The sequence below is a fragment of the Arvicola amphibius genome, chromosome 1, assembly GCF_903992535.2.
Source record: "Arvicola amphibius chromosome 1, mArvAmp1.2, whole genome shotgun sequence".
In the NCBI taxonomy this organism is placed as follows: domain Eukaryota; kingdom Metazoa; phylum Chordata; class Mammalia; order Rodentia; family Cricetidae; genus Arvicola; species Arvicola amphibius.
Window position 1 is genome coordinate 152,995,450 of NC_052047.1, and position 20,829 is coordinate 153,016,278.

General features: G+C 54.5%; 1 protein-coding gene across 1 annotated transcript; it reads left to right on the top strand.

Moving 5' to 3' along the window:
• Positions 1 to 208: 208 nt before the first annotated feature.
• Positions 209 to 20,508, top strand: Syt7 (synaptotagmin 7). Its single transcript, XM_038343489.1, is given in 10 exon segments — positions 209 to 448; positions 451 to 621; positions 624 to 671; positions 673 to 722; positions 9,085 to 9,220; positions 12,732 to 13,002; positions 14,898 to 15,067; positions 15,491 to 15,605; positions 16,084 to 16,283; positions 19,969 to 20,508. Coding segments are annotated over 10 exon segments (1,506 nt in total). The 3' UTR covers positions 20,074 to 20,508.
• Positions 20,509 to 20,829: the final 321 nt, after the last annotated feature.

The window sequence follows — 20,829 nt, forward strand, 5'->3', positions numbered from 1 at the left end:
ACATGACAGACAGTCATAGGGCCCTGGGGACCTGCCTTCACCACGCAGCTGCCACAGCTCCTGTGGCCCACGCAGACCGGCAGAGAGGTTGGCCCAGACAGGTACTGGGGAACCAGCGAGCTATGTCCAAAGGTGGGCGGGGTGGGGCCAGCCTGGGACCTCAGGGTGGGTGAGGTGGTAAGCAGCGACTGCAGCAGTGACAACTCCGATGGAGGCCTGGCGAGGTCCTGCCGAGCGTGCCCTGCACTGGGGCCTCCCAGCCCTGGCCCTCGGCTTCTTTCTCTTCCACTGTGATCCCTTCACCTGCTTCTCCTTTCTCTCCTCTCCTCCACCCGCCCCAAGTTTCGAGGACTCCACCCTGTCCACGGCCACTACCCTTGAGTCTATCCCCAGCTCCACGGGAGAGCCGAAAGTGCCAGCGACCACCGCAACACTGATGCGGCAGCAGGAGCCTGCAGCAAGCCGCTGAGCCAGAACCAGCGGGGCCGGCAGCCCAGCCAGCCTACTACCAGCCAGAGCCTGGGCCAGTTGCAGGCCCATGCGGCCTCAGGACCGGGCTCCAACCCCCGGGCCTATGGCCGGGGTCAGGCTCGGCAGGGCACCTCGGCCGGCTCCAAGTACCGCGGGCAGCTGGGGGGCCGCAGCCTCGTTCCAACCCAGGCAGCTGGGACCCACGTGGTGGGGCAGATTCGAAACCGAGGCTTGGACATGAAATCCTTCCTGTAAGTCCTCCCCTTGAGTGGGCCAGCTCCCCACCTCCCCAACCCGGCCTTTTCCCCTCCAAATCTCCTTGGGAACAGTTGGAGCAGGACACTCTTGTTCCTCCATATGGGAACGCACATATTCCCACAGTGTGGCTGGCAGGTTTTAGGGGTCCCCCCTCCCCAGACTTTTGTGGCTGATATCTGGAGCGCCACCATGAAAGGATTTGTATCAGAGCCCCCAGAACTCTCAGGACCCTAGAACTCTCCAACTGCTCCTGAGGCTTGAGAAGAGAAGCCCCCCTCTAAAGTTAGTGAGAACACATAATTAAGACCCTCTGGAGGTCCTGAGACTGCCCCTCCCACCCCACCAACAGTCCCCAGCTGCTCTTGCTCTGTCACCGCACCAGCCATGCCTCACTCTGCCCTTTCCGCCTCCCCCTCCCCAAGCCATCCCTGTCACCGAATCTCCAGAGTCGGCAGTCCTCCCTGCAATGCCCCTCCTGTCTGTAACTAGACTCTGTTGACCTTTCTGCCCCATGCATCCTCCCACCCCTGCCCCACCCCCGCCCCATCACCTCCCTGTCCATCCATTCCTGATGGCAGTCCTATCATAATGACCCCTCCCCCAGGACAAATCTGAGCCATGCCCCAAAGATGCCAAGTATGGTATTTCTCTCAAGGACCCAGCTTGGAAAAGAAACACCATGCTATCCAGAGCTGACCTTAGCTGCTTCCCTGACACTTGCCCCACCACCCACCCTCGCAGGGGTAGTCATGAGAGGTGTGGCTTTGTTCCAGCCATGAGGGGATCATTCCTGTCACCCAGGTCTTCCCTAGAAGGCCTCTTAGGTATAGAGCCACACCAGTAAGTCTGGGAGGAAGAAGAGAAGGCCAAGCCAAGCTCACCAGAAAGACACAGGGCTTCTAGAAGGCAAGCAAGTTTCTCCAAACATGTTCTATCCCCATCTGAGAGCCCAGCCAGAGCTTCCAGCTCAGACAAGAGCCACCCTTGGAAAGTCCCTCCAACAGAACTAGGTGCCCACACCTGCTTGCAAGAGGCCTGTACCATGGCCCACCAGCCATTCTTCCCAAGGCTACCCCTGTAAAAGCCGGATACTTTCAACTTTGCAGGACACATGCAGTCTCTACCACATAAGGCACCCTCCCCCCTCCGCCTAATGTTTTTAGATTACAGAAACTGTTCCTAGCTTGTGGACTGTACAGAAGCATTGACAGGCTGAGGTGTGCCGACCCCTGCCTTGCAGTTTAGCTGCTGTATTGCTGAGATTCTTCACCCCAAACATAGAGGCCCCATCATCCACCCAGGCCCTGCAGAAACTTGCCCTCCCTCACTTGCAGGGTGCATCTTTTCCACTTGATACACTCAGCCCCTTCCAACCAGACCAGTGTGTCTCCCCCAAGTCCAGCTCCGCTCCTCGTCCTTGCCCTCGTGGCCTACGAAGCTGCAGAGAATGACAATCTGCGTATTTATGCAGAGGAACAGCTCCGTTTTAAAGACGACCAAAAGCAGTATCTGAAAAATGCATTAACTGGGGAAAAAACCACGTGTTTTCATTGGGTTCGCCTTCCCCCAGCTCAACTAGCTCCTGAACAGCCAAATGGAATTTTACCAACTCAGACAATAGCGATAGTCAGGAACAAAAGAAGCCAAGATCTGGCTGGAGGGAAGGGGAGAGCTGAGCCCCCAAAGTTAGAGGCCAGCACAAGTGTCAGCTTGGTGTGGCTGACAAGATAAAGACTCTGAAGAAGAGCACCTCCGTGCTTAGCTTCCTCCCCTCACTCAGACCCGGGTGGGGGCGGGGGGCTCTCATTTTCCACAACTCTTATGCCCGCATACCCCAGACGCTATGTCTGGCCTGGGTTCCCATTTCGACAGTCTCCCTGGGGATTAATCACAGAAGCTCTTGCTTTCAATCAGTGCCTGAAGTGATAGATTCCTGACCTAAGATCCACCCACTTCTGGAACATTCTGTCAGTCTCGCTGTCTTTCCCTTGGCCGTTCTTGAGGCATGCTTTCATGCCTGCCCCGTCAGAAAATCCTTCAACTCTTCGTTCCGTTGGGCTCTACGGAGGTTCTCTCAAGCTCTACAGAGCTCCTGCCAACTCAGACTTCGATGGCTTTCAGGGAGACCAGCCACCAGAATTTGCATTTCCTTTCAGGAAGTGCCTGTGACACCAGCAAAGCTCCACACAGTGGTTCCCTGGAGAGGTCTCCACACTCGAGTTGTGTGACCTCAGACACCGAGCTGCTGCCCACACATCCTCTCCAAGTCCCTCTCATCCTGTTGATACCTGCCCAGCACTCTGCTTTGGCTACCTTCCCTCAGAGCAGTGTCTCCACTGCAGACACAGGCTCCCTGCAGCCCTGCCAAAGCATGCCCAGGCACCGCCACATTTCTGGACTTTCCACCTTTTTTCCCTGATGTCCTCTGAACTGCTTCTCCTCAGAAAGGCCTCCATTGAACAGGTCCTGGAGGCCTCCGGTCATTCTCTGACTCTCTGGGGACGTGGATAAGAGAGAAGTCCCACTATGCCTAGGATCCCAGAAGGGACAGAATTGGAATTCTCCTAATGATGGGCTGTATATCTGGAAGCCTGGAAGAAGCTGCTTAGCTGGCTTCAAGGACATCTTGGTGACCATGACCCTGAGATCTATGAAGGGCATCCCTGAGCACAGTGTACAATGCCCATTGGGTGTCAGATTTTTCTCTAGTGCTTCCCCTGTGGCCCAAACCTCCAGGGAGCATGCCCTGTACAAGATATTGAGAGAGCCTCTCCCTTCTCCCCAGGGAACAGACAATCAGAGTGACTTCAGTTGGGGATACCATGTCCCAGGGACATGAGAGTGGAGTCTGCTCCACTCTCCAGCCTTTGTGTTCCCTGGGGACTATCCCAGATACCTAAGTCCTTTCCTGAGGCCTGTGCCTAGCCCCTTTCCCATGTTAACCAGTTACCTGAGAGCTCTTGGCTCAAGGCCAGTTGGACCCTCCCCTCGCCCCCCCACCCGGTTCTCCAACCATTTACAGTTCTGAAGATTGGTTTCTTTCTCCAGGGCCAGTTTCTTACGCTTTTCTCCTCTCTCTCTTTGTTTCTGTCTCTCTCCTCCCCTCACCCTTGCCTCTGCCAATGGGGCCGCCTCCTTCCACCCCGGCTGCTGGGCTGCCCATCCTGGGCAGGGAAGGCCGGATGGTGGTGCTATCCCTGGTATTAGGGCTTTCGGAACAGGATGACTTTGCCAATATCCCTGACCTGCAAAACCCAGGAACCCAGCAGAACCAGAACGCTCAGGGGGACAAGAGGTACGAGCACGGGAGAGGTCTGCGGTGGCGGCAGCAGCGGCAGAGAAGGAGGCATGGAGAGGCCACCCGCCTCACCTGGCCCCGACTGCTGGACGAGGTGGTGGTGTCTTCAGCAGATGGGAGGAGAAGTCCTCCTGCTGGTGTTCTGTTCCCTGACCACTTCAGTGGTGTCCCTTGGGTCGATGAAGGGACCATCCTGGGACCATTCTGGATCAAGCCTGCTCCCCGGCATGCTTATCCTGGCCTGGAGCAAGCCCAGCCTCCTGGGCCCCATCTCCCTGCTTGCCTCCCTATGCCGCCCCTCCATCTTTCATCTCTACCCCCCTCCCCAATCCAGAAATCCTTGTTTCTCTGGTGGTTGTTGAGTGAGGGGGGATGCTGGGGAATGGCACAAGCCTGTTCTTCCTCATCCTCTCCACCTCAACCTCCCTCTGGCCTGTAGGGCCTGTTGTGCTGCTCAGCCATGGAAGAGGAGCCCCTGGTGGGGAGGGTCTGAAGTGAGGAACAATGGGAGAGGCCTGGTGACCAGAAGGAACCAGAAGGGTGACCCCTGAGCACAGCTTCCAGGAATGGAAAGTGGGACCAGTTATTTACAGCAAGGTCTGGTTCTGCCAGGCTCCCTGTGAAGACCAGCAATAGTCAGGTGGCTGCAGTACAGGCTATACCTCCTAGCCTTCACCACCTGCAGTTCAGGAAAGCATCTCCTGCTGTCCTCTGTGTCGAGGAGTGGGTGGGCACTGCCTCATAAGTAAAGGGAGGGTCGCAGGTTGCAGGGTTTCTTAGCACTCCTAAAGGTGGAGTCCTTACCTACTTGTTCCCTTGATGTGGCCTTAGGCTGGATTCACATCTGCTTGTGCCCAGCTCTGCTTCCCATGAGAACCAATGGTCTATGGGAGGGCACGTGGGCCAGCATTGGTTTAGCCAGAGCCTCACTCTGTGACCTCAGACAAGTCAGAGACCCTGCCTAGGCTTCAGCCTCTGCCTCTGTCAAATGAAGGATTGAGCAGGGTGACCTCTGTGGGACACATGAAGCTTCTAATGAGAAAATGGACCCATGGACTGGGGCTCTTGTCAGACCCTGTGAGCTGGACAGAGATCAGATTTAGACTGGCAAGCCTGATGCTCATTAGAGGCTGTTGGGGACAGGAAGGGACTGCCCCAGGCTGCTGCCAGGGGCGTGTAACTTAGGGAAGGGGATTCAGGCTGTATGTGACGGCTGACTGGCTGTCTCACAGTGGCTTCTGGAGACCAGCCCTCTCTTCCCTTCCCACCCAGACTCCGTGTTGCATGTCTAGTGGGTCAGATGTCCCTAGAGAGTAGGAGGGGAGAGAGAGACCTGTCCTTTCACTTGGTGGCACAGCTGGCGTCAGTCCCTGAGCCCCATGCATGTGAAGCACGGACTGGGGGAGCAGCAGAGTCAGCTACCCCCTACCCACCTGGGTCTGACAGAAGCCACAGGGTCTCAAAGATGGGCACCAAGCAGGCCAGAGGACCCCGAGGAGAGGGGTGGGGCCAGGAACAAGAGGATGCGGGGCGGGGGGGACTGGAGCCCTCTGAAAGCCTGCTAAGTACCCAAGCCCTTTGCCAGGGAGGGCTCGCGGCGGGGGGGGGGTGTGAAGTGTGAGGGAGCAGATGCAGGCTGGAAACGAGATTTCACATCACCCATGTGTTAATTAACCGGCTCCATTTTCACCCAACAGCCTATTTATACCTCCTCGCCACTCAGGTCTCCATATTTTAGTTACCCATCCCTTCTGATCATGACATCAGCTTGTCCTCTGCCTGCCTAGGAAAGGGGTGTGGAGGTGGAGGCCGGCCTTGGGCCCTCCCCACCACCTGGCCTCACTTTCCGAGTGGACACATGCCATCCCCACCTGTTCACGCCCTCCCATATTCAAAACTCATTTCTCACAGCTCTTGGGGTGTCTCCAAGTGGTGGGCAGCTTCGAGGGGCTGCAGACGCAAATGATTCCTCCCTATCAGTGCCCCTCCCCCATAGCTTGGCATACTGCTACATCCGTCAGACTGTAGCACCTTAGGGACCCACCCATTTGACCTTTGGGCCTTACAGCCACAGGCTGGCCCATCTGTCCCATCCTCTAAAGCATGCCCTCTCCACCCCAGCTGACCTCTTGACCAGGTGTCATGGCTGCTGTTGGAAGGAAGTCTCAGCCGCCTTGGTCTGTTAAGCAACAGGGTCCTGTGAGACAGAGCTCTGTGGGGAGAAGCCACTCCAGGCAAGGAATGTGGGTATCCAACAGGCTGCAGGGGTTGCGAGGAACAGTCTGCCTCCAACCCACCCAACAATTCTTGGTGCTCCAGAAGGCTCCCTTCCAGGATCCCCCAAGCCCTGGGCCTCAGCATATCCCTCAAGGTACCCTTGAGCGAAGGAGTGGGGTGGGGCTGGAGACCCTTGCTGTGTCTGTCCCACTCATGCTCACACGCCACCCACTGCGTGCTCAGCCATCCTTCCAGCATTTCACCTTTGCTCCTTGGGATCCAAATGGTTTCCACCGTGGCCCCACCCCCACCCCGAGTGGGGGGCAGAGTGGACCAGGCCACCACCATTGCTCGCCTCCTCCGAAGCCACCATGTTTCTTCCGCCTCTGTGTGTCCCCCGCCTCCTCTCTGCCTCTCCTGTCGGCCGCCACGCTCCTCCTCGTTCCCTTGTCCACCCAGCAGCCTCTCAACACGTCTGACTAACCTTTCTTAGCCTCTGCTCTCCTTCTCTGTCTTTCTCTCTATCTCCTTCCTCCATCTGCTCCTCACAGGGGTGTCCCCGGGCCAGTGACCAGCCCCTCGGCCTCTCCCTATGCCTCTCCCTATGCCTATCTCTCTGTCCTGTGACCTCCGACAGCTTCAGGGGTGCTGACCATCTTTTCCCAGGCTGCTCTGCAGCTGTGCTGACGCTGTGGTGTGGCCAAAATAACTCCGACTTTCTCATACCTTCAGCAGTCAATCTCACGCTCTCTCCTCTCCCGCTCTATTTTTAACCTGACTTTACCTCTCCAGCTATTTCAGTCTCCTCTTCCTCCCTGTGCCTGTCTGTGTGAGCACATGTCCATGTGCGTGTGTGTGGTTGTGTGGGGGGGGACCCCGTGTGTGCCTGCCACTCCGTGCACTGGTGTGTCCACACCTCTAGGGTGTCCAGGGAGAGGGCAGGCAGGTGGGCGGGCGTGCGGTGCTGTTACAGAGCGAGGCCAGGGTCTCACGGCAGGTAGATAGTGCACCTGATGACCCGCTGTCCCTGCCTTTCCCGCTTCTCTTTTGTTCCGATCCACACACACACTTTCGCATGGCTGGGTCTCCCCTTGTGGAAATCTAAGTGTGCCTCCAGCTGTGTGTCACCACAGAGGCTCTGGCTGTCCTGCCAGTGCCCGTCTTCTCCCTGTTGCTCTAGGTGTCTGTTGGGCTTGTGTGAATTTTTATGTGTATGTACGTGTGTCTGTGTGTGCACGCCCTGCTGTTGGATCCTGGTGTCTTCCCCCAGGGCCTGGCATATTCTGAGCATGTCTGTATCTGCCTGCTGTGGCCGCCCGTGTACTTCAAGCTGGTCTGTGCCAGGGGATGTGGCTTGTATCCAGTCTGTGTGGCTCTGTGCTCTCAAAGCTGTTTAATTTTAGCCTGCCCCAAGCCCTATGCCATCACTTCCTCACAGCCTGTCCCTACCTCTTCCTTCTCATGAGACATTCCAGCCTGGTCCCTGGGCAGGGTCTTAGTTGTCCCTTCCTAAGTCCCAGCTGAATGGAGCCTGAGCTCATCATCTGGCTGTTAAACCAGAGATCCCAGCCCCCTGGACCAGCATGGCACTAGGTGTAGACATGGTTGCCTGCTAGGTGGTGGCCTGTCTTTCTCTGACTCAGGGTAAGAGTCTTATCAAATGTGTGTGTGAGTGGGGAGCACGGTGGGGACAGGGGCGCATGAGGTTATCACGTGCCTACCCAAAAACGGTTATTCAATCTGAATGGGCATAGATGGCTACTCAAGCTGAATGGGCACTGTGTGTTTCTTTTGTGTCATGTTAGAAACAGAATCTAAGGTCTTGATTAATGTTGGCTAAGCAAGCACTTTACCATCCAGCTACACCTTCAGCCGTAAAAGAGCTTGAATTAAATCAGATTTAAACTTTCATGCTCAGGACGGGAGCGATAGCTCAGTAAGTGAGAGACTTGCCACACAAGCATGAGGACCGAGCCCCTAGAACCTACGTCAAAAGTAAAGCAGGGCATGGTGGGCCTGTAATCCCTGTGTCAGGCAGGTTCCTGGGGCTCCCTGGCTAGCCAGACTTTGCAAGCTACAGACCAATGAGAGACTTTGTATCTAAAACAAGGGAGACAGCAGCTGAGGAATGACAGTCAAGGCCTCCACATACATGCACATACGTGTGCATATTATACACATACGGACACACACACAGTACTCCTTCACACTGGCCCCATGGCAAATGTACAGATTCCAGGCACGTGACTAGTCCTGCATGAGACAGCAAAAGATCACTGCTGTTATAGCAGACACTGCCAGACAGAGCCGTGCGGACAGTGGTCCCAGCCTCACCTTGGCTACAGGGTGAAGAACATCTTGGCTCTGCCAAGGCTGAGCAAACACAGGTGGGGCTCTGGGAGAGAGGCTGTGGAGTGTTTGCAGAGGGCAATGACGTGGAGAGACACCTGGACAGGCCACCTGGCGCCTCCCCCTTTGCAGACTGGGTGGAACAGGCGTCTGCCGAGCAGGGGAGTTCAGAGAATAGCCATGTAAGCCAGAGCTGAGGGTCTTGTGGGGGGGTTACAGGAAGAATGAAGGCTCCCCCTAAACAGCCCCCACAGGGCAACTCAGCCAATCACCTGAGGCAGAGGCTCAGGAAGATGAGCCCTGAGCGCAGGTCTTCAGGGAAACCAGGCTTTCTGTGAACCGGGGTTTCACTCCTGCTGACTCACAGGAGGTGACAAGGGCTGAGTTCTCAGAGAAGATCCTGTGACCACCCAGGCCCATGGAGTCCAACCCAAACCAACCTGCAGGCCATGCTCATTGGAAATCTCCCTTCCCCCGCCCCCAACCTTTAGGTTGCCTGCAGGAGGGAAGGCTGTGAACACAGCCCCAGTGCCTGGCCAGACACCTCACGATGAGTCTGACCGCAGAACGGAGCCCCGTTCCTCTGTCTCGGACCTCGTCAACTCCCTGACCAGCGAGATGCTCATGGTGAGAAGGGTTGGGGACGGGCTGGGAGTGGGGCAGAAGTAGGCAACTCAGTCAGAGACTTACATACTCAGTTCCAGCACAATGGCCGTTCACTGTATGCTGACCGGATGAGGCCTGGTTTCTCTTCCCATCTCTTCCATCAAAATGCCTTTCTATGCCTCCGTTGCCTCATTTGTCTCCCTTTGATCCTTTTCTGAAGTGAGGAAAAGACTAGGAAACCTATGCATACAGGACGTTTACATCCTGGGAGGATAGGCTGTCCGGCAGTGATCTGAGGCAGGTGTCCCTTCCCTCCAATGGCATTCCCTTGGGTAGAGACGTAAGGCGGTGCTCCCAGGGGTGACTGTCTTGTAGCCCACCAGTGACCTCAGTTGTTCTTTGTTGCCATCAGGCCTATGGTCCCTGTCTAGGTTGTTTTCCAAAGCTGGGGCTGCAGTTCTCATGGCACCCCCTGGTGGTAACAATACGTCACAGCTACTTGTACTTTCCAGAGAGACGCTGGGTTAATCCCTAGAGGGAGACCCAAGGACAGGCCTAGCAAGTTAGCAGACAAGAACCAGTTGAGATCTGGTGGACCAGAAGTGCCTCCAAGGCTTAGAGAGGGTTGTGGTGGGAACCCAGCACCTTCTCTTTCTACTGGATGTAAGAGGGCTCCTAGACTCCCTTCCTGTGGAGGCAGGGTTCTAGCCACCCCTACCCACCCAGACCCACCATTTCCTGCCAGTCTGACCCGTCTTCAAGTAGCAATATGCACACAGAGTCACACAAGTCACCTGGGCAAGGATTCTGGTTTCCAAGCATCAGGCCTGAGGTGGAGCCCGAGTCTGCGTTTCCTTTGGCCTGGCCCTTTGTGACTTCCTATCTCTAACTTTGTACAGACTGGTTGTCTTCTGCTCTGTGCAGCCCGTTACCACAGACCAACCTGCCTGCTCTCACAGCCCCTTAATTGGTGCTGTTTCCTGGTAGTCAGGTTCCCAGAAGGGACAGCCCTTTCCCAGCCAGCTGGCTGGCCCCTTTGTGCCCTCAGGGAGAGGCTGGCAGACTCAAGCAGTGAAAGGAAGTACAAGCCGGTGTCCCTCCCATATACTCCACAGATGCCCAGAGGTGGGAGGGCAGTTGCCCAGCGCTCTGCCAGGGCGAGGTCACTGATGTTAACAATGACAGTAAAGATAAGCAGGACAGAATATGTCCTCACCCCGTGGTCTTCTCCAGACCCCAGGCTGCAGAATCTGAGAACCGGGAGTCAGATACCTAGAGAGGGACAGAACCATCCCCACTGGGGAACATGGGACCTGGCACAGGCTAGCTTGATTTCTTTTAAGGGTTACTTTTGGGACAGAGGTTTGGGGCAGGGGAGGGGGAAATTTGGCAGCTTGGTTGCCATGGAAATAACTTGTTCACTAGGGCTCAAGACTGGGCCTTGAGAAAGCTAAGCAACTGGGTACAGAAGCTCTGCCCCTTTCAAAAATAAAGTCCACCCAGACAGTCCAGGCTTCCGCGGATTGAAGGGGAAATGGTGACCTAAGATGCCTTCATAAGATGAGAGGGAGTTGGTGTTCGAGTAGTCTGGGCTGACTCTGCCTACTTGTACCCTGTGCCTGGTCACCCTCAGTCTAAGTTCCATGATTCCCAGCCTGCAGGTTCGGAAAGTGAAGTTCAGGGGAAGGGGGAGGGACTGCTGTGGGCCGAGGGAAAAGCAGAGGTAGAGGGCTCTGCATGGAAAGCCACATCCAGCGTGGGCCTGGGAGAGAGCCTGTGGGCAGTGAGATCAGTTGTGTGTGAGGGGGTGAACAGGAGCCTCAGCAGTGGGCCAGGCATGTAGCTCAGGTGGTAGCGTGCTCGCCTAACATGCACGAAACACTGTTTGATGGTGGGGTGGCACATGTCACAGAAGTCATATGACAGAGGCAGGTGGATCAGAAGCTCAAGACCGTCTTTTCAACATAGAAAAGATGTTATGTGAACCCCAGGCTCACACAGACATAAAAAATTAAAAATATAATTAAAAAAAAAAAGGTTTGGTGCAATTCTTCCTCAGCCACTAGGTGGAGCCAGAGGTCAGATTCAAACTATGGTTCTAAGTTCAGGCAGGAGCCAGCACCCACCATTGCTGGCCACAAACCTGGTTTCAAGTTCTGACGGGCCAGTCAATCAGGGGGCTTGAGGTGAGTGGCCTAGTATCTCTGTGCTCCAAGTCAAACTTTGAACATACTAGTGCCTGCCTTAAGATATAGTATGGCACAAAGGATGCCAAGTGGGTGACATACAGCCGTAGGGTTGGCCTGAGGTGGGTGACTGGCCTGTGTGCAGTATTTGCCATTATCAGTGTGACTTGGACACTTCTCCTTGGTGCAGGAAGGCCTTTGCTTTCAGAGGCTGCAGGGAGTACCTTCCTATGGCTTGGGGCCTGGGCATGCTTGGTAGAAAGATCGGGGCATGACATCAGAGAGGGAGGGTCCTTACTGCTGTATAAACTTGGACATGTGACTTGACCTCTTTGAGCCAGAGCCTCCTCAGCAAGAGGCGGGTGACAGCCGCCTGGTCCAGCAGTAAGAAGGTGATGTGTCTTCACCATGGTAGGTGCCTCTCTCTGCCTTATGTCACCTGTGATATTCTGTGTTGAGAAGCTGGGGCTGTCACTCCAGGAAGCCTGAGGGGCCCAGAGATTTTCTGAGGGAATGTGGGGAGAAGGCAAAAGCCTACCGTTTTGTCCCATCTGCAATTCCCTGGGACCCATTTCTTGACTCTATCTATCGCCAAAGGAGATGTGGACTCGAAGACACAGGGAGCAAGCCCTGACTAGGCAGGTAGAGCCTCAAGGCCTCCCGTTATTTCTGTGAGCAGTAATCTGACTGGGAGATCCCAGCTGCTTTCCTCACCCCTTTCCCTGTTAAGATGAAAATATGGTGCCCAGTCTCTCCTTGTGACTACCTACTACTGCCCATCCTCTATGCTGAGAAGTGGGGACTGGAAACAGGCATCGCCTGGAGGAACAACCTCGGTTCCCAGGGACCCCAGCCTCGTTCAGTCAGACTCCCTGGGGACAGCCTGGCAAGCCTCTCAGCATCCATCCTCCTCCTCAACACTATCTTGTAAACTACATCATCCATAGCCCCCAGAGAGCCTCCTTTGTAAGAGCTGGGATGCCTCCCACGAGTCCGTAGGGCTGGAACAGGAGGGGAGGGAGGCCAGGACGGCTCAGGGTGGCTCTTGGAACTGAGCAGACTTATGGCTTCAAGGGGAGGTGGGAATTTGGGCCTTCTGCTTACAGCTATGGGGTCCAGGAGGCAGAATCATTCTAGCCCTGTTACCCGCTCCCTTTGTAGTTAAGTCCAGGCTCTCAGAGCCAGAACATCCTCCACTGGCTGTGACTGTGGTGAACCACTACTGTACCCAGCCACGTTGTGACCAGGAGAAGTTGGCTTGTCCTGCTATCATGGGCCCTGTCCTTCTGCCCAGGAGCCTGGTGGAGACAGACTCCCCACCAACCTGCCATCTTTTTCCACTGCAGCTCTCCCCAGGCTCTGAGGAGGATGAGGCCCATGAGGGCTGCAGCCGAGAAAACCTGGGTCGCATCCAGTTCAGCGTCGGCTACAACTTCCAGGAGTCTACACTCACCGTGAAAGTCATGAAGGCCCAGGAGCTGCCAGCCAAGGATTTCAGTGGCACCAGTGACCCCTTTGTCAAGATCTACCTGCTACCCGACAAGAAGCACAAACTGGAGACCAAGGTGAAGCGGAAGAACCTGAATCCACACTGGAACGAGACCTTCCTCTTTGAAGGTGAGGCTGGTGCCACTCCCAGCATGCCTCTTGCCCCCCTCCCGGCGAATCCCATTCCACACATGTGGCTGCAGGCAAGAAACATGAACCAACCCATGCCTGCAGGTACACGTGTACAAGCACACACAGGCAGGTGTACACACATGCATATAAGATGCATGCACACACTAATTCCATGCACACACAGGCCCGATTAACCCAATGCATTTTGCTTCTAGCTGAGATTGGTCCCAGGAGGTGAGAAATGTCAACGTACAAGCCATAGACTGAGGAAGGAGACTAGTTCAGGCTAGAGTCCCAGCTTGTGGCATTCAGAGGTTTATTGCCCTGGAGCAACCATGCGAAGGGCCTTTGTGCATCTAGTGGAAGTGCCAGAACCTTCTGGGACTTTCCCCTTCATCCTCATCTTCATCTCCATCGGATCCTTGCTCTGGGATATCTGAGATAGAATCTCGGCTTTCTCATTTACTAGCTGTGTGACATTAAGCAAGATCCCACCCAACCTTTGGTGTCTTCAGCTATAAAAGAGGTAATAATTATAATTAAACAAATTAGTAACTTTTCAAAGCACCTAGAGCAGATCCTGATATCCAGAAGGTGCTGATAATGGCTTGTTGAAGATATGGTCTGTTGTTGGCCTTTGACTCCTTCCCACCATGGGAGACAAGCAAGATCTTGGAGCCATTCCCTCTGACTCCAAGAGGCATTGACCTGAATGTGCCCCTTGCTCCCAAAACCACTCTTTATCTCTCATGGCTGAGGACACAGGGTGTGTAGTAACAGAACTGTCCACCCATCTGTGATATCAGGAAAGAGAACCTAGATGTAAAAGTTGGGAATTGGCTGGAGCAGGTATAGTGGGGGCTTGTGGGTTAGTCCTGATGCAGGCAGAGCCAGGATTTCAAGGGATCAGGGGAAAGTCTGTAGGGATAGAGCCTGGGCACAGAGGAAAGAGTGGGTACCAGCTCACAGTGAGAAGTCACTGGGGCCACACTTTGGAAGGACTAGGCACCTTTTGGGTACACTGGAATGCTAAAAGGAGCAGGCTGTGGGATATTGTCTATTTTTAAAAAAAATCAATCTGGCCACAGTGTTGAGAATGAACCATGGGAAGAAGCTTGGGAGCAGGAAGGGCAGTTTGGACGTTCTCATGACTGCTGGGAAGAGTTACTGGTAGTTTGAGTACTCAATATGGGATCTGTTTAGGAGGAGAAGCAGAGAAACAGGTTTATGCCTAGGGGGAAGTGAAGGAGAAAGCTTCCCGGAAGCAGTCTGTTCTCGCGGGTACCTTTCTGGTTTCCCTGTCCCCAGTCTTCCTAGGCCAGGCTTCGCCACTTGCCTGGACTTGATCCAGAGAGCAAGGGGGCCACTGCCTAGACTAGAAATGGACAAACAAGCAGTGAGCACATTAATAACTGTGGTCTTATTGTTGTTCCTGGGACTGTCATGTCAACCATCTGAGCCTGTTTCCCCATCTGTTGGATCACACGAGACTAAGTTCTTTCTGGCACTTCAGAAAGTGCTACTGCAGTAAGCTGTGGCCCCCTGGCCTAGGCTCTGACAGAGGACACAGGGCCATTCCCAGTCACAAGGCCTGCCTTCCTTCTCTCTCCCATTGCTCCCTCCCTCCCTCCCTCCCTCCCTCCCTCCCTCCTTCCCTCCCTCCCTCCCTCCCTTCCTTCCTTCATTCTTTCTTTCCTTCCTTTCTTCCTCCCTCCCTCCCTCCCTCCCTCCGTCCCTCCCTCCCTCCCTCCCTCCCTCCCTCCCTTCCTCCCTCCCTCCCTTCCTTCCTTCCTTCCTTTTTCCCTCTCCCCACCCCTCCCTTCCCTCCATCCTAATTTCTTTTCTGGTTGCTGTAATAACCCTCCTCACCTTGCTTATCTGCCCCTACCCAGGTTTTCCCTATGAGAAAGTGGTGCAGAGGGTCCTCTACCTCCAGGTCCTGGACTATGACCGTTTCAGCCGCAATGACCCCATTGGGGAGGTGTCCATCCCTCTCAACAAGGTGGACCTGACCCAGATGCAGACCTTCTGGAAGGATCTGAAGCCATGCAGCGATGGGAGTGTAAGGCCCTCCAGTCCTCTAACCGGAGCAATGTGGTCAGGGCTGGCAGAAGGTCCTCGACCTTAGGGTGCCAATAGGACTCAGAGTGGAGAACTGATGGCAGCCCCAGGAGAACTTGCTCCTGCCTGTGGCTGGAATGCTGGGGTTTAGATGCTGGGGCAAATTATCTGAGCTGTGCAGTGAGCCCAGGGCTCTGCTCATGCAACTGGGAGCCCTGGGTAAGCACAGACCTGCTAGAGGAGAGAAGATGGCATAGCCGTGACAGGCAGAGGGACTGGCACTACCCGGGGCAGGGCAGAAGGGACCTCCAGCTCTCCAGCCACACCTTCCCTTCTAGTTCCCACACCTATCGTCCCTGCAGGGAGATCAAAGGGAGCATCCCCCTCCCTGTGACCCAGCCTCACCCCTTCTGTTGCCCTACAGGGGAGCCGAGGGGAGCTGCTCTTGTCTCTCTGCTACAACCCCTCTGCCAACTCCATCATCGTGAACATCATCAAAGCTCGCAACCTCAAAGCCATGGACATCGGGGGCACATCAGGTGCTGAGCCTCATCACAACAGGATGGGCAGGGGATGCGGAGGGTCACTTTGGATATGGAGGATATAAGTGTATTGGGGCTCCAACCCTGGCCTCGACCAGTCCCAGCCCCTCTGACTAGAGCTGTGAGGACTCTGTCGTCTTGGCAACCAGGCCTCCCTGGATCAGGAAGAAAGGCAACAGTGTGGTGGGGAGACCCCAATCCTAACTCCAGTGCTACTCGCATGTGACCTTAGGCAGATTCGGTGGAGTGTTAGTATAAGAACATTAGGGCAGTGTCCAGGGTCATGTTGGGTTCTGCCTCCTGCTGATTATCCCTAATCTCTCTTGTTCTTGCACTGGCCTGGCCTTGTCACCCTCTTAGAAAGCATGTAGCCAGCTCCCGCTTAAGTTTCTGCACCTAGAAAGACATGAAGATACTTGAGTCCTCCCGACACACAAACTCTGCCCCTCTGACCCTTCCTCTACTGCCCCCCTAGACCCCTACGTGAAGGTGTGGCTGATGTATAAAGACAAGCGGGTAGAGAAAAAGAAGACGGTAACAAAGAAGAGGAATCTGAACCCCATCTTCAATGAGTCTTTCGCCTTTGACATCCCCACGGAGAAGCTGAGGGAGACCACCATCATTATCACTGTCATGGATAAAGACAAGCTCAGCCGCAATGATGTCATTGGCAAGGTAGGACTGGGTGGGATGCATAGCCAGGTGCACAAGGGTTTGTCTTTAAGAGGCAGCAGGGGCCAAGGATAAGCAGAGGCCTGGACACCAGGAAAGAGCCAGTCAGACAGGGAAAGAAGGAATGGGAAAATGCCTTGAGTTCCCCAAAGGTTTTCTGGATGGGCTCTCAGACTGGTTCAACCGTGCTCATGGGAGCCCTAGCCAGAAACCAAAGACCTGACTTCAGCTCCTAGCAGATTTGCACTCTAATGTGGCCTGGAGTAAGTCACTTGTCCTCTCTGAGCTTCTGTGTTCTTGTCTGTAAAATGAAGCAATGCCAGCTCTTCAGAGCTCCCCAAAGTCAGGTGGGAATTACCTGAGATGGATGGAGACTCTGGATGAAGGTGGCTCTTGTTTTCCCCCAAGACAAGGTTTCTCTGTGTAGCCCTGGAACTCACTCTGTAGACCAGGCTGGCCTCAGACTCACAGAGATCCACCTGTCTCTGCCTCCCGAGTGCTGAGATTAAAGGTGTGCACCACCACCACCCAGCAAAGGTGACCTCTAACTGAATGTTGAGCAAGAAGCTAGACCCAGAGCTGATTTGAATTTTTCTGCAACACAATTCTGCGACATAATCCCTCCACTTTTCCACTTTGAAAAGCATGTTTCTGTGTTTATGATTCAGTGTTGGAAGTGTGGGCACAAAAGTCTGCCTGGTTCTGGTTTTGTTGCTGTTCATTTGTTTTGTGGCCTTTGGAATAGAACCCAGCCATACACTGCCACTGACCTATACCTATGCCCTGAAACTCCCCCTTAGCAGCTATCACCTCTTTGAGGCTCATTTTCTCTGCTCAACACCAGAGCAGGGAAGTCCTAGCTACACAGTGTAGTGGGAGCATTTGGTAAGGGTGTAATGAGATGCTCAGCCTGGCACTTGGAGCACACGTATAGCTTCAGTTGTAATAGAAGTTAGTTTGGAAATGTCCCTACCCATGGTACATGTGGTCACCTATTCAGTAACATAAGTTTGCTTTCTGCTGCTTTGTTTTGGCCATTTGTTTTGTTTTGAGACAGTCTCCCTATATATCCCTGGCAGATATAGAACTCACTGTGTAGACCAGGCTGGTCTTGAACTCAAGGACTTCACCTGTCTCTGCTTCCCTAGTGCGGGGATTAATGCCTTGTGCCGCCATGCTCAGGCTGGCCTCAGACTCATTATATTGCTGAGTTTCTGACCCTGCTTGAGTTTCTGGCCCTGCTTCTTCTACCTCCCAAACACTGGGATTATAGGTGAGTGCCGTGGTACCCACTCTGTGCAGTGCAGGGGATTGAATCTGGGGCTTCATGTGTGCTGGGCAAGCACTCTACTGACTGAGCCCTGGCCAAGTCTCAGAAGTTTGCCCAGGAATAGTGCGGAGAACCAGTAATCAGAGAAGAGGGAAGGAGGGAGTGGAAAACACAGGTCCCTGGAGATATGACTGTCTTGGCTACCTCTCCATGGCTGTGAAAAAGCACCATGACCAAGGGAACTTATGGTTAATAAAATATAAAATAATAACTTAGGCATTTAATTGGGGCTGGCTTACAGTTTCAGAGGCTGAATTCATGACCATCATGGCAGGGAACATGGCAGCAGATAGGCAAGGCATTGGTGCAGTAGTTGAGAGCTCACATCTGACCCATAAGGCAGAGAGAGAGAGAGAGAGAGAGAGAGAGAGAGAGAGAGAGAGAGAGAGAGAGAGAGAGAGCGAGCTAACTGGGAATGGCATGGACTTTCTAGACCACCCCCAATGACACACCTCCTCCAGCAAGGCCACACCTCCTCCAGCAAGGCCACACCTCCTAGTCCTCCCCAAACAGTTCTGCCAGCTAGGGACCAAACATTAAATAGAATGAGCCTATGGGGGATATTCTTATTCAAACCCCACAATGGCCATGTTTGGAGAAGGATGGCCTGGCTTATGAAGGGAAGGGGCCAATCTGGAGACATCCCGCAGATGATGGAAGGGAGGACCCAGCTGTTGGGAAGAGGAAAGCATCTAGCCTTGTAGGAAGAAAGCTGGCCCTGGGAGTATCACTCTGTCGACCTATGGGTACAGGTACCGCAGCTAGAGTGTATGCTTAGTGCAGAGCCCGCTGAGTCTTCAGAGGCCTCTCTAACCCCTAACATAGCCCAGTCTTGTAGAATTAGGTATTCCTTAGGGGGAATACTTTTAATTTAGCTCCTTTAATAGACCTACCTTTGGTGGCCTACAAAGTCAAAAGTGGTTTTGTTCTTGCTTTGGCCACTAGTTTAGAAAGCCAAGGAAGGACGTTCTGAGTCACAGCCCCAGCTCAGCTCCTAGAGGCTGGGGTTCTGCCCTTGCTCCAGGCTCTGCTGTCATGCTAGGCTGAAGTCGCAAATGCAAGCAGGGGCCCAGGAGCTCTTGTCTGTGGCCTTGTGTTGGTGGTGGTGGTGGTGAGGGGGTAGTGAAGAGGAGTCGTCTCTCTGAAGAGTGAGCCTCAGAGACAGGGGACTGACTGAGAACTCAGTCTCGTGAGGGCAGATGTATGCCATCTCCAATGTCTATAAGGCGAGGGGCCTGAGCCTGGCAGGATACTCTGCCCCGTGCATTTTTGTTTTAGTGGTTTTATTGTTTGTTTTGACAGAGTCTTACTTTGTAGCCTAGGCTGGCCTCAAACTCACTAAGTACCTCCAGGCTAGCCTCATGCTCATAGTAATCCTCCTGTCTCAGTGTGAGGGTTTTAGGTATGAGACACTAAACCTGGTGAATAATTTTAAGTTGACAGAAAAGTAGCAAAGACAGTATGGAGTACCCATATCCCTCTCGCCCAGTGTCCTCAATTGCCAGCCCCTCACACTGTATCCGTCACAGCTTAAGGAACTGATGTAGGGCCTTGCTGTGACCCCACCAGACTTCCTTTGCCTTTGGCCAATTCTTCCACTAATGTCCCACCTCTGAGGGTCCAGTACTAGCTAGCACATTGTACTCCGCTGTCCAGGCCCCCTGCCCAGGTTCTTTGACCTGTGACAGTTGCTCACCTTCTAAGTTGTCATCTCGATGGACTTAAGGGGCCCTGGCAGAGATCCTGCAGCACTATTGACTTTTCCCATCAGTGTCCAGGCCGGGCTCAGCTGAACACACTTGGCGGGGGGCGGGGAGGAGGGGTCTAGGTTAGTCATGCAATGCTATGGAATCCTGACATGAGCCTAAGCAGGATTGATTGGTCGTCTAGAACCCCTAAGACCTGCCTTACGCCATTTTGAACATTTAAACTCCAGCTGAAGAAGTTAAGACTCTTAACTCTGTACCTTAATTTTCCCATCTGAAAACTTGGGCTAATCACGTGGTCTGCTCAGGTTTGCAAAGATACATCAACCTCTGGATGTCGAGTCCCTAGGACAAAGCCTTGGGGTGGGTGGCAGCAGGAAATGCCAGGAGATGAGAGAGAGTAACAACGGTGCCCCCTCCTAGGGCAGGGAAGGTCACCCAAGCCAACTGCCTGTGTCCTGACCTTCACTGCAAAACAGGTTGCAGTCTGATGTCAAAGGGCCAGGCGTGCCCAGGCCCCTGAGGGGTAGCGCAGGCAGGAAACTAGGTCAGGCTGGCAAGGAGGGAAAGGGGCAGCCTCTGCGGGACAGGCTGTTCCTGTGGGACAGGGCCCAAGCCTCAGAGCCTGCCATAATGGATCCTCTCTTCCCAGATCTACCTGTCGTGGAAAAGCGGCCCAGGTGAAGTCAAGCACTGGAAGGACATGATCGCTCGCCCCCGGCAGCCTGTGGCGCAGTGGCACCAGCTCAAAGCCTGAGTGGGGCCGGAGGAGCCCCAAGCGCCAAGGCCTGGGTTCCCATCATGCCCCCACCACTTTATGCACAATGCCCAGCCTGGACCCCTGCCATGGGTGAGGGGAGAACCCTGAAGGCTCAGCCAGGGAGGGGTACCGGAACTCTACTGGGCCCTATTTCTAGGAAGTACCAGCCCCACCCCCACGAGTCCAGCTTGGGGGTGGGAGCTCTGGGAGCCATTTCCCTGCTTTGCCTCTTTCTTTCCTGATTTGCTGATACTAAAGAAGTGGGGGAAAGCTCTAGAGCCAGAGGGGCAGCTCCCTCCAGAGGCCGCCAGGTGGGTGCAGCCCTCCGTTTTCTTTAAGGCAGTGCCTGGAGTGGAGAAAAGCCACCCCTTCCCTAGCCCCTCTTTCTGGGGCCCAAGAGAGGAAGGCCGAGGCGTTTGGCCACGGCCTGGTCTTCACGCCCATCCCCAGCTTCAGGTGCCGGCTGGGCCCTGGATGCCGAGGATAGTATATAGCCTGTGCTCTGGGGTCCTGGAGACATGGCCCTGTGTATTTGTGTTGTGTCTACCGTGTGCGTGTGCGTGTGTGTGTGTGTGTGTGTGTGTGTGCACGCCCACACAGTGCACACATGTGCACGTGTAAGCTCATGCGCACACGTGTGAAGGGGGTGCTCACTCCCTGTCCCCAGGACCAGCAGTGCTGACTAGCTATGGAGAGTAGCGGAGATCCTGATGAGAGGATGAGGTATGGCTCAGGTAGAGGTTAAGGCCGCAA